At 40.0% G+C, this 14,123-nt stretch overlaps 1 protein-coding gene across 1 annotated transcript in view; it reads left to right on the forward strand.

Annotated features, from left to right (window-relative positions):
- HEATR4 (HEAT repeat containing 4) overlaps positions 1 to 14,123 on the forward strand; it is a 252,284-nt gene that overhangs the window by 101,854 nt on the left and 136,307 nt on the right. Inside the window, exon 6 of the mRNA XM_069208752.1 lies at positions 4,590 to 4,733. Coding sequence (XP_069064853.1) covers positions 4,590 to 4,733 — 144 coding nt within the window. The remainder of the gene's footprint in view (positions 1 to 4,589; positions 4,734 to 14,123) is intronic.

Below are 14,123 nucleotides of genomic sequence, written 5' to 3' on the forward strand. Positions count from 1 at the left end.
AACTGTGGGAGTGACACCTGAAGATAGCAAAAGGCTAGGCCCTGATAAAAGATTATCCCTGAAGCTGTAAATGTACTGCTCTCTCCAGTCTTCCCACACTTTCTAGTATAGGGATTCCCTCAAGCTTCAAGAATGTCAGTAATACACATTGCAAGTCTGACATGATAATTCCAACCTCCATTCTGTACACCTTGCTGAAAGTGGAGATCAATTGTGCTTAGTCATCCATGATGCACACATATTCCTGCTCATCCTGCTTTACACATTTAGCATCCATGCATGCATCTCACCATGCACAGTGAATGAAGTGAAGGATCTTATTATAGAATGGACTGGATGGACTAATTTAACAGGCATGGCCAGCAGGCTAACCACCCCAAGCAAGAAAAAGTTAAAAATACCTGGCATGTCACAACAAATTAACATACTGCCACTAATTCCCATCTATGGATATCCATTTGAGCTGTCAGTAGTCACACCCCGTGTGGTGGGCAGGTACAGTGTGTTACTCTTCACTGCAAAACCTCACTGTGGGTCTCAGTCCATAACTCAATGGTCCTTAGCATGCTTGTATGATTGTTCTGTGAGGTATGACTAAAAGAAATAAATGGTGAAAATACCAGAAACTTACTTTATGGGTATGGCTACCAGTTTTAAATTTGTATTACTTTTAACAGTTAAATACAGACAGAAACCATCTATTTTCTGTCAATATTTATCTTTAAAAGCAGAAAAATATAGGAAATTGTGCTTCTGGTCAGTGACTCTCCTTGTCACTCATGGATTCCAGACAAACTGCTAAGTAGATAGACACCGTGGGGATTTAAAAACAGTATGAGATTTCTTTAAATGCATGCATATGTTAACATATATTTGTATATAATGCTAATATTTACCTGTCTGTGTAGTGTTTTGCCATATCTGGCTTCTTCGTTTGCTAAGACATGTCAGGCATCAAAGTATGAGTGCATGTCTATCAGTTACATAAACGTGGACATATACCATTTTACAACTTCATTTATACACAATGATTAAAATAAATATGGATTAATACCAATAAAATGGGCAAAAAACAGATATGGATAAATACAGATGGAAATGTATAAAAACTAAATATCATTAAACTGGGAGCCCTGTTTATGGATCACTCAGGACAGGGCTGCATACTCACAAAGTCATGCAGAGGCACATCTTCGTGCCAACAACCTGTCTACAAATGTTGTTTCCTACACTCCAGAACAGCCGATGACTACAAGGCATCTCTTGCTGCCTCAATCAACACTTTAGAAGTGAGCAGACAAAATAGCAGAGAAAAAACACTGAGTGGACAAAATGTTATGTCAGGAATGTCGAGGACAAAAATATCATGAAGGTAAAACTCTATAGGTATGCAAAGTTTTACTATACATAACCCCATATGTACGTACCTTGAAAAACTATATATATATCTTAAAGGTACGTAAATGTGGAGTTAAGAATAGTAAATCTATACTTTCCTATTTGCACATACCTTCTCAATATTTTGGTCCTCAATATTTTTGACACAAAAATTCCGTCCACACAATATTTGTGTTTGCGATATTCTTTCAGTGATCCAGTTTGGGGTGCAATCTTGTGGTGATTATGAGTGATTTATATTAAGGCAGGGTAGATAGCATTAATTAATATGATGGGCCTTTTCTTCTACGTTTTGTGCAAGCTAGCTAGCACATGCAAGAACCTCTTACTGAGACTATGAAGCCTGATCCTTCATCAGGCTAGAATGCCCTTAACACTCCTCCTCTGGGGCGACCACATTAACTTTCTGATGCCCAGGACTCACACGAGGAGGCTTCCCTGTTCAGCTGCCCGATCAAGACAAAATCCATTGAGGCAGTGGCTGCAGTCTTCATCATGGAAATGGTATATGGACAACACGTGATCCGTGCTAGATTCTGCATTACCAAGTTAAATGGTGGCATTCTTATCAGTTGCAAATCAGCTGAATCCCTTAAACCTATTGCATTCACTTTCAGCATTCATCCCTCAGTGCAGAAGACATGGTAGAAGAGTTTGATAACTGCTTCTGTGACATCCACTGACTCAGTTTTAAAATTGCATTTTTGCACATCAGCACGTATCAAATCAGTGGGCCTGCAACACTGCAGAATGCATTTACATGTCAGACAGTAGGTTGAATCTGGACATTTTTGCATCATTCCTATTATAATTTCTAACACTGAAGTCCATGTATGTGTAGCCATGCAAATGTCCTAACAGGCCATCAAGTGGGAGCATGATAGTATTGCTGTCATTGATTATGGGTTACTAAGAATAATGGGTTTTGCTTGTTCTCAAAAATTAAACCCAACATAAATTAGCATTTATTATGACCGAGGAAGGGTCAATGTACAAAACAACATTTTTTACTCATGCAGAAATCCATTCAAAGTAACACCTAAACTTTGGCATATCAAGTTCAGTAGAGGTTTTTTTCAGAATTGTTTATGAGACACTCTTTTTAGGACTAACTGGCAGAATTTTTTATATTTATCTTATCCAGACAGTCTGGAAGCACACTGGTGCCACTGTGCTAACATTTCCCAAGAGCAAGTGGCAATATAATTATTTGGTTACTGCTTCTAAACAGTTGGGTTGGTAGGAGCACCTCATTCTGATAAAGGTTTGCATCATCAAAATGGTTACCCTTTCCCAGGCAGTCACAAAGGACATCAGTTTCCTGGGGATGTTGACTTACTGTGGGCAGTTCATCAAGAACCTAACGCCACTAAAAAAGTGTTTAACAGATATTCTGAAAGCACATGCTTTGTGAGAATGATACGAAGACCGTGTCATTCCAGAACACCTACAATGCTCTGTTCGCAGACATGATTACGAAATTCTATTCATAAAACCAACTAAACTGCTTATGGATGCAAGCCTGGTCAGGCTAGCACCTTTACACAGCAAACATATTCTTATATAGAAAAGGTGAGTATTGCAATTTGTTGGAGATGAAGACACTTTCACTCAGACCTGTACAGAAACCAGTTTGAAGTGTGCAACAACTAGAGGTGCGACCACCTGTAGTGTCCTCACATCAATTGCGGAAATATGAGTTGAGAAGAACTCCGAGCCCTTGATGTGACTTGTTTCACTTGAGGTTGAAGTGATAGGCTGAAGTATCTTACTTCAGTGGATATTGGCTGGGGAGGGCGTGTTCATGGAGCTAGCTGTTTGGAAGCTGGTATTTCTTCACTTTTTCTCAGGTTAAGCTCTTGATTTTAGATACGTTCAGACACACGTAAGATATCTCATCATTGTACATTTGAACCTCTGGGCCTGCTGCTCTCCAGATCTTCGTATAGAACAACCTGTGATGCTGAAGGTGATATGCATTATTGTGTGTCCTAATTCAAAGGGAGGAAGCAGAGACTCGTTTGCATCATGGTGCCATGAATCTGGTGAACTGCACTCTCAGAGTGCCATTGAATTGAGAATCTCTGGGGGTTGCATGTAGATGTTCCTCAGAAGAGAAAACACCAGGTTTGATCTTTGAATTGTGTACGGATAAAACTGAGAAGTAATGGCTAGTAATCTGTAATTCTGCTGATTCTTCGGTGCAAACAGTTTGAATTGTTAAATGTGTTGTTATTTTCCATGTTGTGTGTTAAATTTGGGAAATTAGGTATTGCTAGCCATGTAGAGGCTTTGTGTTTTTATTGTGGTCATGCTTATTGATCGGTTCCACACAAAACAGTATTGAGTCACAACTTTTATTGTGGCTGGCTCCTGTGTTCTATGCCACTTGGAGAAAATAATTAGAGCAAGACATTGATATTACTTGGACACTGCCACGGTGGTGTAAAGGTAATATTTATCCACCATTTATTTGGGATGAACTCTTAAAAGTCTAACGTGAAGAAATTAATTGGATTGTATTTTAGATTGCATTATGTAATATATTTAAAGATCACTCACTTGTATAATTTTGTCTCCTTCATTAATACCATCAAAAAACATATCTAGATGTAAACTGCTAAAAAGCTTTGACATGCCTTTCGATTCACGGATTCACGGTTACCCGTGTCCTTGTCTAAACACAGTTCGTAACATCCACTGGATTACTGTAAATCACTAAACGTGGAATACAAACCGCAGCATGTCACTGAAATGTGTTCACCTAGAGCAGCTCCTCATTCGAGTTGCGACTGCTTAGAAAATTAAATAATATTAACAGATTACGTCCCCAGCTTTCAGGAATGACTCAGTGGGGGGTCCCCGTATCCCCATAACGATTCAGTGGGGGTCGCCAGGTTCAAGTAATGATAAAGTGGGGGTCCACAGAAGTCAAAAGGTTGGGAACCACTGCCCTAGAGCATTTTATGAGGTTCTGTCTGCATACCTCCAGACAGTAGAAATCTACACAAAACTAATAAACATGCCAGTGAGACCCACCTTCTCAGGCCATGGAGTCCAGTGGCAACCCTAACCTTAGCATCAAACGCTAACTGCTATAATCTGAAATCATTTCTAAAATAAAAATAATGCTGACAGCAGCTACTTCAACCTTTAGATGTGTCACTGTAATATCTTGTGGTCTTCTTCAGGTGCACTGTGGCATGATGCCACTTTGGAGCAGCTGAAGAGGGACCTTACTGGCATTCATGATGATTGTAAGGTTGCGGCAATAGCAACTTGTGCGTCAGCGACACTGGAACGCCCCCGAACGGATGAAGCCATAAGGGACCTAGGTAAGGAGATGGGAGCAATAATCCCAAATACCTGGTTGTGAGTAATTGGCTGGTTACATTCTAGGTGGACACACAATCACTATTTACCAGTCTACATCATTGTGTTTTTTGCAACTGATTTTCTTATACCTGTCCCCAGCTCAGAAAAAATACCATAGCTTTCTAACCAGATAATGCATTTTGGTAATATAGGTTCATTTTCATAAGTTTAAAACAAATTTTGATCTTTGCATAGAAACTGTACAGTGATACAGGCCCATGTGACTCCAACAGATCACAATTTTCAAGCCCATGCTATGATCCAGGAGCCACTAGTATACAAATGTGTGCATTACCTTTCTAAAATTATGCGTTTCTCTAATTTAATTATTTGTATCCATTTAAACCAAATGTGCAATCATTACAACCCCCAGGGATATCTTAAGGATTTTGAGGCCCTGGGCCAAACATATTTTAGTGTCCCCTATTCGGAGCAGCTTTGGATTTATGATCCAATGTCAGCTTCTTTCATGCCCTCTTTGGCCAGATCACTGACACTGCACAGTCAGACTAGTCCAGATTCTAGATGCGTTTCCATCGAATATTCAGAGGCAGTGGTGTGTGTTTTTAATATTGTCATATAGCAGCAGCTATCTAATATTATTGCAAACAATCTCCGCTACACACTACTATTTCTCATACATGAGGTCTTGTTTTGATCTAAAAGGAACTCTTTTCATGACTGTTGCATGGTGTTGAAAAACATAACAGCATTTCTCTGCAAAATATCTGTAACAAACTCCCACACATTACCAGTATTAAAAATAAATTAAGGGAAAATGGTATTTCAAACAATCTATGGTTAAAAATAATTCAAGGTCATCAGGCAGGACAGTGTGAAAAAAACACAGCCGATCTATCAGGGGGCCTCCTCAAAGGCTGGGGGGGGGCAGGGCCAGAGCCCACTTTATCCATCACTGACATCCCCTTTTTAGGTAGACTGGAGCGTTGTCCCATGTTGGAGGCTACAGTGGGCGGAATAAAACTGGGAATGAAGCTGCAAAACACCAATGGGTGAGGAGAGGTGTCTCAAAGTCTCTTTGAGTAAGTATATTATATGTATTTGTTTAGTAAAGTCAAAAGGTCTTGGCTAATGCAAAAATAATTCACAAAGTGTTTATAAACAAATTAATTAAAATGTGCAGCGTGGAATAGCCACAAGACTAATTAAAAAAAATTGTTGATGAAGAAAAGAATAAAAAAGGGAAAGGTATAGAGAAGAGTGAGAGAGAATGAGAGACAGGGTCAAATGTAAAGAGTTTAAGTATAACGGGGCAGTGCCTTAGTTCAGGTGTAAACGAGCATCTAAGTGTATTGGTAATGAAAATGACAAAGTATCTTCCTTATAATATGAAAGTGTAAAAACACGCAAAGCCTAGGCATCTGTTGTCATGAAATCAACAAGGGCTAAAATGAAACGATTAAAGGATTGCCCTTGTCAAGCTAGGCACAGGAACATGAACAACGTCCCACCCCTGATCCGGCTTCATGTCTGACTTCATCATTTCAGAAAGGAACCGCCATCTTTTTCAGCCCCTGGGGCCCTCACCGTGAAGTATTTCCTCTCAGCCCCTCAATCGTTTCTACACGACCCTGGCTCGTAGCCTACCCCTTTCTTGATTTATCTTGTTCTGCAATGCTGCATTTCTGCAGTTTCTAAGCGCTGTAATGAAGTCCCTATTTCCCGATTCATGACACTCATTTTAGCCCCATATTGGAAGGCTGGCCCTACCTTGTAAGATGTAATACATCCACAGACTCACATACATAAAGATTATGTACAATAAATATTACCCCCTTCCCGGTGCAAAAGTGCTATCAGGATGATGCTAGGGGATTTCTATCTAGTTAATAACATTAATATCACAAACACATTACGTAAAAAAAAACATTATGTGGTTTTCAGTGATATGCAACAATCCTTCCTCCAATAGATACCATCATTCTAAGAAAACCACTATTTTTCACCCTTTGCAATACCATTCTCATGACACAAAAGAGTCCTCCTAAGTATGTATTACGTTTTGCTTTCATAAAGAATAACTTTAAAATATTTATATTTCTTTAATTGATGTAATGCTAATCATTTCTTCTGTAATCACACTCCTGCTTATATTATAAAGTATGTAGCACGTGATCCTTTTCAGGTCCACCGTCGTTTTAAAAATATGTACTGGGATGACAATAGAAAAAATCAAGGCCCAGATTTAATAGGGCCTAGAGCCATTCAAACGGTACTTCAGCATAATTTTTTAACGCTAATGTGGCATTAGATGGCCAAAAATACTGCTGCATATTTGCAAAGAGATGCAATGCTTGAATTGCGGCACTTTATAACCCTTTGCGCCACAATATGCCAGTGCCAGGTATAATGCGTGCAAGGGAGGCATTCCCCTGTTAAGGGGCCAAAAAAAATTGCACAAAAAAATCTAAGAGATTTTCTTGCATCATTTTTATCAGCATTTTAAACGCCCATTCAGAGCAGGTGTTAAAAGGAGGCTCCCATTGTTTTCTCTGGGTGCTTTGCAGGATTAGCGGCAACATTTTTGATGCTAATCCTGCAAAGCGGCAAACTAGCGTAAAAAATTATAAGGCTAGCTCCCTAACTACCGCCATGGTGTGCCATATATTAAATATGGTACTTGCAAACGCTACTTTTCATAAATCTGGCCCTAACTTTTTTTTTTAACAGTGCCCGGCATCAGTTTAACATCTATCTAATCTGTGTCCATTACTTGCACAAATCTGAAGTTAAAGTTTGAGGTCTCTCAGTATTTTGCTGTTCTTCCAAAGGGACTATTTCTCTTGCCTCAAGTATTTTCTCATATTTATCTTACTTTTTCTTCAAATGAAATAGGCTCAGCTGCCTTTCCTTCACATCTCCTACTCTCCGAATCTTTTTGATAGACATTGAAGTCCAGGAAACTGTTCCTTTTAATTATATCATACTATAAATATATTCATCTACACTTGAATATGGGGTGCAGGGGCAATGTGGCACAGTAATATCGTGGACACAATTTTGAAAGTTAAGTGCATAGAGAGAAGTATCGATTTACTATTTAGAACTAAACATCTATGTACCTTGACTTTATATGTATTGTTAAGGTACACAGATATACAAAACCTATATGCACTTAACTTTAAATATTTTTGTCCCTCAATATTGTCCACAAAGTTAATATCCAACAATATCCTGCACTTCCATACTAAGGAGCCACACCTAAACATGTCACTCTCTCCCTCCTTTCCTCTTGCTGTAAATATCAACTTTACCACCTTATGGCAACTGAGGCAAACACTGTGCCTTGACCCAAGAAATCACTGATTCGATGCTAAGGAAAATACTGTCTTAATCTTTCATGATATTCTTACAGACCAATTGAAGACCAGGATACAAACTCTGCTGCTTGAAGTTTGATTTATGTTAGAATTTGAACCAGAGTCCGTCCCTCCTCAATCAGTGGGACTATATGCAGTCCCAAGTGAGAATCCCTCCAAGAAAGTTAACATGGGCACGGTTCCTGGGACTGATAGACAATGATCAGTCTCATCTCAATGCAAATTTAAATTCAGTTATGGAAAGGCTAAATAGGCCCTGGACATGCTCCTACCAGCTTAGTCTCCATCTGCAGGACTTGTTTTGAGATCTGCTACCTCAGAAACATTTACACCAAGAACATTCTATTCTCTACAACAGATACTATCCCTAGAAACTGTGAGACAGAACTAGCAATAGACAGGTTCCTGGGTCTGAGCAACATATCTGAATAGAGGGCACTTACCAACCTCAGGTCTTGAAAGTTTTCGATGCCAGTCAGGCATTTTGAAGACTTTTGCATCTAATGTAGCTACATGAGAGCACAAAACATAACCCAAGCACGCAACCACCCCTGAGTATGCAAACTACAGTAATGGGACTAAAATTTGTATCACTCCTCTTTATTATTTCAGTTTCTTTCCTTGCTATTGATCCAAGAAAATGTGTCTCCAATGGGTGGTCACCTTTCACGTGTACAAAACCAACGGTCCCCCATCAATCAGGACTAATTGTCTCTGAAAATACTCCCAGAAAGTGTTTCCTTCATCCTTCCTCTTTCTTCAGCTCTTAAGGTACAAAGCTCCTTGAGGAAAGGTGTCGGCTGGTGTGAGCCACTCATCTGGCTCCAGATCAAAGGCAAAACATGACGATCTATTTCAGGTGTTTTAATGTCACAAAAAACTGTGAAACCATTATGGATCTGAAGAAGTTCTACCACATCACCCACCATGGAAAGAACCGCACTGGCTCGGCCTCCATGCCTTTGTCTTTTTCAAGGCAAGCTGCATCATCTACAAACCCATCAGACGTAACATTCACACATAGCTGGTTGTGAAATTAACCACCTCACATGGACAGTGCCACGCCAGGAACTAAGACATTGCCAAACTGGAGACTAAAAATGCAAGAAGGAATAGACCAGAAAGCATGTCTTCTCCATGTACTCTTTCAAAACCATCGACTTCAGAACAGCCCCTACTCACTTACAATTCAGAAAGAAACTAGAGTAGAATTAGAACCTAATTAGAATATGTCTTTCCTAAATTAACATGAATCACGCCCATTGTTCATGCTCCGTGCCTCCAAAACTAGATTTGCACAAAATAAAACTTCTACCTACAGGAGTACATTAAAAAAAGGCCTCTTTTAATAACATATGATCTGAACCAGCTTCTTCTCGTGTAAATGTGACACATGGCAGCTATGGCTTGAATTCTGAAGGCATTGTATCAGGAGGGCTTGCCAGCATGCCTCCTAGGTGTATATTTTCACATTTCCACCAAGAATATCCATTGACACTTCCTTTCATTAGCAATTGGATGTCTACCTTTCAGTACAATTATCTTCCCATTCATCCTCAACTCTTCTCAACATCATTTAAAAATGTGCTCTCTGTAGTGGCGTTCTGTCTTCACTCACAGCAAGTTCACTTTTAGCTTTACCTCAATGATGGATGAAGTTTGCAGATGATGCAACCAAGAAGCATCAGTTGGTGTGTTATTCCCTTAACCACTCGGGGTTTCTCATTAGCTTTTTTAGGTTCCAGCTGGTCCCTTATTAATAAACATAGGTTTATAGGTGCTGTGGATTTTTCTCTGTGAATAGCATGTCCTCTACCAGACCGAGTGAAACTTTGAAAACAAACTATGATCTACTTGACTTTGAGGATTGAAATGGCAGTACATTGATTGCAGAAGCCTCCGGGCCGTGTGGCCAACTGCAATCATGTTAGTATTTAATTTTCATCATGCAATGAGAACAATGCATCTGGCCATTCATTGGAACTAACTATGAGAACCACAGCCCAAGAAGATATTTCAATAAAGGTTGTCAAAACTAGCATGTTGTGGTGTCAATAGGGAAATCTTAATGCTGGACCAATCCAGCCATAATTCTTTTGGATAATTATGTCTGTCTCACGTCATTTATGTCTTGGGGACTGACTGTCCGAGCTTTAAAACCTACAGATTGTTTTCACCCCAGAAATGTCTCTGCACATATGTGCAGCTAAATGGCATCTTATTAGGAATTAAGGGCCTGATCTAGATGATCTTCCACCCTGACAGGCTACTGTCTACCAGATTTAGAGATCATTATTAGCCAAGCAGTGATAACTGTACATTGACAGGAGTTGCCATTACAGTCCTGTAATGCCCAGGTACAAAGCGTTAGGTGAATGGCTGCTTTTATTTTTGACTGCCATCCTCCAAAATGTAATAACATTTTTGTTTTCCAAAAACAAATTCTCGAAGTGTGAGTTTGTTATTAAAAAAACAAAATACGAATGACCTCTCTACACCGAGGGATGATTTTCCTGTGCTGGGGTCATTGCTTTTTTTTCTGTCCCCCACCACCAGGTTTTACATGCTGGGGAGAGACAGAGAGTAAAAGCACTTCAGTCCATTCTAGGTAGGGTGGGTGGTGTAATACCCTTCTTTCTATGCCCCCTAATTCATTGGGCAGTTGGAAGAAGTTTTCAGGTGACAAAGCCTACAAGGGCTTCTTCCATGAAAAATCTGGCAGTTCTCCTAACTCTAAAGAGAATGAGGGGGATCTCAGTTTGGCAGACAAGTTACTCCATCACTTTTGCAGCTAATTACCCTGTTCATCAAACTCTAAATAAACCACTAGATCTTTTACTTTAACTTGTAAAAGTGGTGCAAGTTCTCACAGACAACTTAGCAAATATAGGCCTGATTTATATTACGGTGGACAAGTTACTCTGTCACAACGCTGACGGATATCCCATCGCCAAATTATAAATCCCATAGAATATAATGGAATTTATATTTCGGCAAACAGGATATCTGTCACCGTGGTGACGGAGTAACCTGTCCGCTGAAATATATTGAATTAAGTTTACAGAGAGTCAAATAATGTAATTCCCTAGGTCACCTTCCTTTTCATACAGAAACTTGATGATCTACAAACATTTCTTTCCTATGGCCTACCATATGTTTAAACTAGTTTATGTGCATAATATTCCAATGTGCTATTTACATCCTTTTAGTTCTATGGGTTTATTTTTGTAATTCGTTATCTTACTCTTGTTTTATCCGAGAATAGACTTTTACTCTAACTGCTGCCTAATCCTCTGACTGCATTGAATGGTAACGAGCTAACAAGGGAATCGCTTGTACAGGGAGAATATTCTTTGCACTTTACTACAATTATTTATCCCAATGGGTGACAACATAGAATAAAACATAACAGTTTAGAAAGTAGTTTGTGGCGAAATACATTCTTGAAAAAGAAAAGAACAAAGGGATAAAGTAGAAAAAATGAGGTGCACACTAGTGTGAATTTAAGGAAAACGTCATTTTATTCAATAAAAATGATTCATAACGTTCCACAATTACATTATTCATGCAAATCACATTCAAACAAAAAGCTCAGAGATTAATGTCTATCAAGTCCACTCTGATTAGTATCAGTCCACCACATAAGATGAATCAATTCAGTCGTGAAGATCCAGTAGTTACACTTGGAGTGAGTAGAAGTTGGCGTTGACATTTCAGTCTCTATAGTACAACATCTGCCAGATTTATAGAAAATTTAACTAGGACCCCATAGAAACTGAAAAGTATTCATAAAATGTATACAAAATGGATTAAGTATGCAGCAAAACATTTATTTAAAATACCTGTGACCTTAAAGTGCAATATTCCATGTGGCAGGAAAAAGGAAAGTGAATGTGCAAAAGTGCACCCATCGCAATAAGGTGAAATAAAACGTAAAGGTAGTAGCCACCAAATAAAACCATCAAAGAAACTTACTTACTTAGTGAAAAATCAAAATAGTCTTGGCGACGAATGAAAAGAACTAGAAGGACCTCTGACTCCAGCAGTATGTCACTCCCCTAATGCTCTTCTGTACCTGAACACTGAGCCGCTGGATTAACTGATGCCACCCTCATTTTGATAATAACCCCAAGTGTCTCAGAAGTCTGGAAAAGTTTCCAACAATCTTTCATCAAGGTGGGCTTGAGGATGCTGGGATGAGTGATTTCAGCTCAGTGTGTGCACATGTGGAGATGAGTTCATGTTACAGATGGTATGGGCGCTTGTAAATATTGATTTGTGTTTCGCAAACCTGAATTGGTGTTTCATGCAGTGCTTGAGCAAATAAACATGATTGTATTTCAGATACACAGAACTGGTTTGAGGTGGCTTCCTTTTTCAAGTGCCCCTCTATGCTGTTCAGAGTGACACTCCTCACAGCATGGTTGTGTCCACCCGGAGTACCCACAACAGAGGCACAAAGAGGTGTGAACTATCTGCACCCAGTCCACAAAGAGCCACAAAGACAGTGATTTTGAAAAAGAAACAAAAGGCTGGCCTCACCTAATGTACCCTTCTAACTCTGAGCTACAGAGACTGCAGCCCCACCGTTCACACCACCATCTACCGAGGTGCCAGTACCACTGGAAGGATGATTAGCAGCTCCTCAACAAAAGGGTCTAGTGAAATATCTATAGGTGCAATGTCTGCTTTGGCCCCACTTTAGTGTCTAAGTCTCCTTCCTCCTTCTGCTCCTGGAATGTCAGCAATGCAGTCCCACCCTCTGGGAAAATTACCTCACCCCATAGTGTAAACAGGAACAGGCCAATGATGTGGAGCCTCCATTTCTATGCTTCACTTATACATACAGTGCATATATCACACCAGCCAAATACACAACCACATAGAACATATACTTAGTATATCAGAGCTGGGCATCTTTTGCATTAGCAGTTTCTCTGCTGTGCCACAGAAACAACCTAGAACAGGATTAGGTGAGAAAACAATGTATACAACTGACTGTGCAATCTTAGGCCCTTATTTATACGTTTTGGTGCAAAACTGCACTAATGCAGTTTTGCACCAAAATGTTTAGCTCCGGCTTGCACCATTTCTGTGCACCAGCTGGGAACCATATTTATGGAATTGTGCAAGCTGGTGCAAAGGTTAGGCTAGAGTAAAAAAAAATGACTTTAGTCGGGTTGGTCTGGTGGTTTAGAAGAAGGGGGTTTAGCACCAAAAAATTACTTTAGGCAGGTTAGAGTAAAAAAAAAAAAGACTCTAACCAGATTAGCGTCATTTTATGGTGCTAAACCTACCATGCCACATGACTCCTGCCTTACAAAAGGCAGGAGTCATGCCCACCACCCCAATGGCCAGCACAGGGGACAAGGGTCCCCTGGGCATGGCCATTGCACCCTGTGCCATGTATGGGGGCCCATTACAGGGCCCCCTATGGCACTTTCGAAAATAAAATGCAATACTTACCTCAGATGGGGTCCCCAATCCTCCGCAGTTCCTCTGGCGTGGGTAGGGGTGCCCCTGGGGCCTGGGGAGGACACCTGCCTGCTTATTCCATGGTGTTGCACCATGGAAATAGGCCCACAGGTCCCCTAACGCCTGCCCTGACCCAGCAGATAGGCTTTGCACCATTTTTTGACCCCTCCTCCCTGCCGTGCACCATTTTTACATGGGAGTATAAATATGGCATTAAGGCCATAGAGTCATTTTTTGCACAGGAACGCCTACCTTGCATCTCATTAAGGAAAGGTAGGTTTCCACTTCCCAAAAAATTACTTTAACTCCATAAATTTGGTGCTAGACGTGTCTAGCACCAAAGTATAAATATGGAGTTAGTTTTGCACCGAATTAGAGTAAAAATAAAATGACGCTAATTCAGTGCAAACAGAGTATAAACATGCCCCTGAGTGAGAGAAATCCCTATTAATGTAGGATAGTTTGGGAAGATCATTAAATGAGACTTTCTAAAGAAACCATCTCCTAAAGAAGGCATCTGTGCCACCTCCGTTT

This window comes from Pleurodeles waltl, chromosome 9, assembly GCF_031143425.1.
Source record: "Pleurodeles waltl isolate 20211129_DDA chromosome 9, aPleWal1.hap1.20221129, whole genome shotgun sequence".
Taxonomy (NCBI): domain Eukaryota; kingdom Metazoa; phylum Chordata; class Amphibia; order Caudata; family Salamandridae; genus Pleurodeles; species Pleurodeles waltl.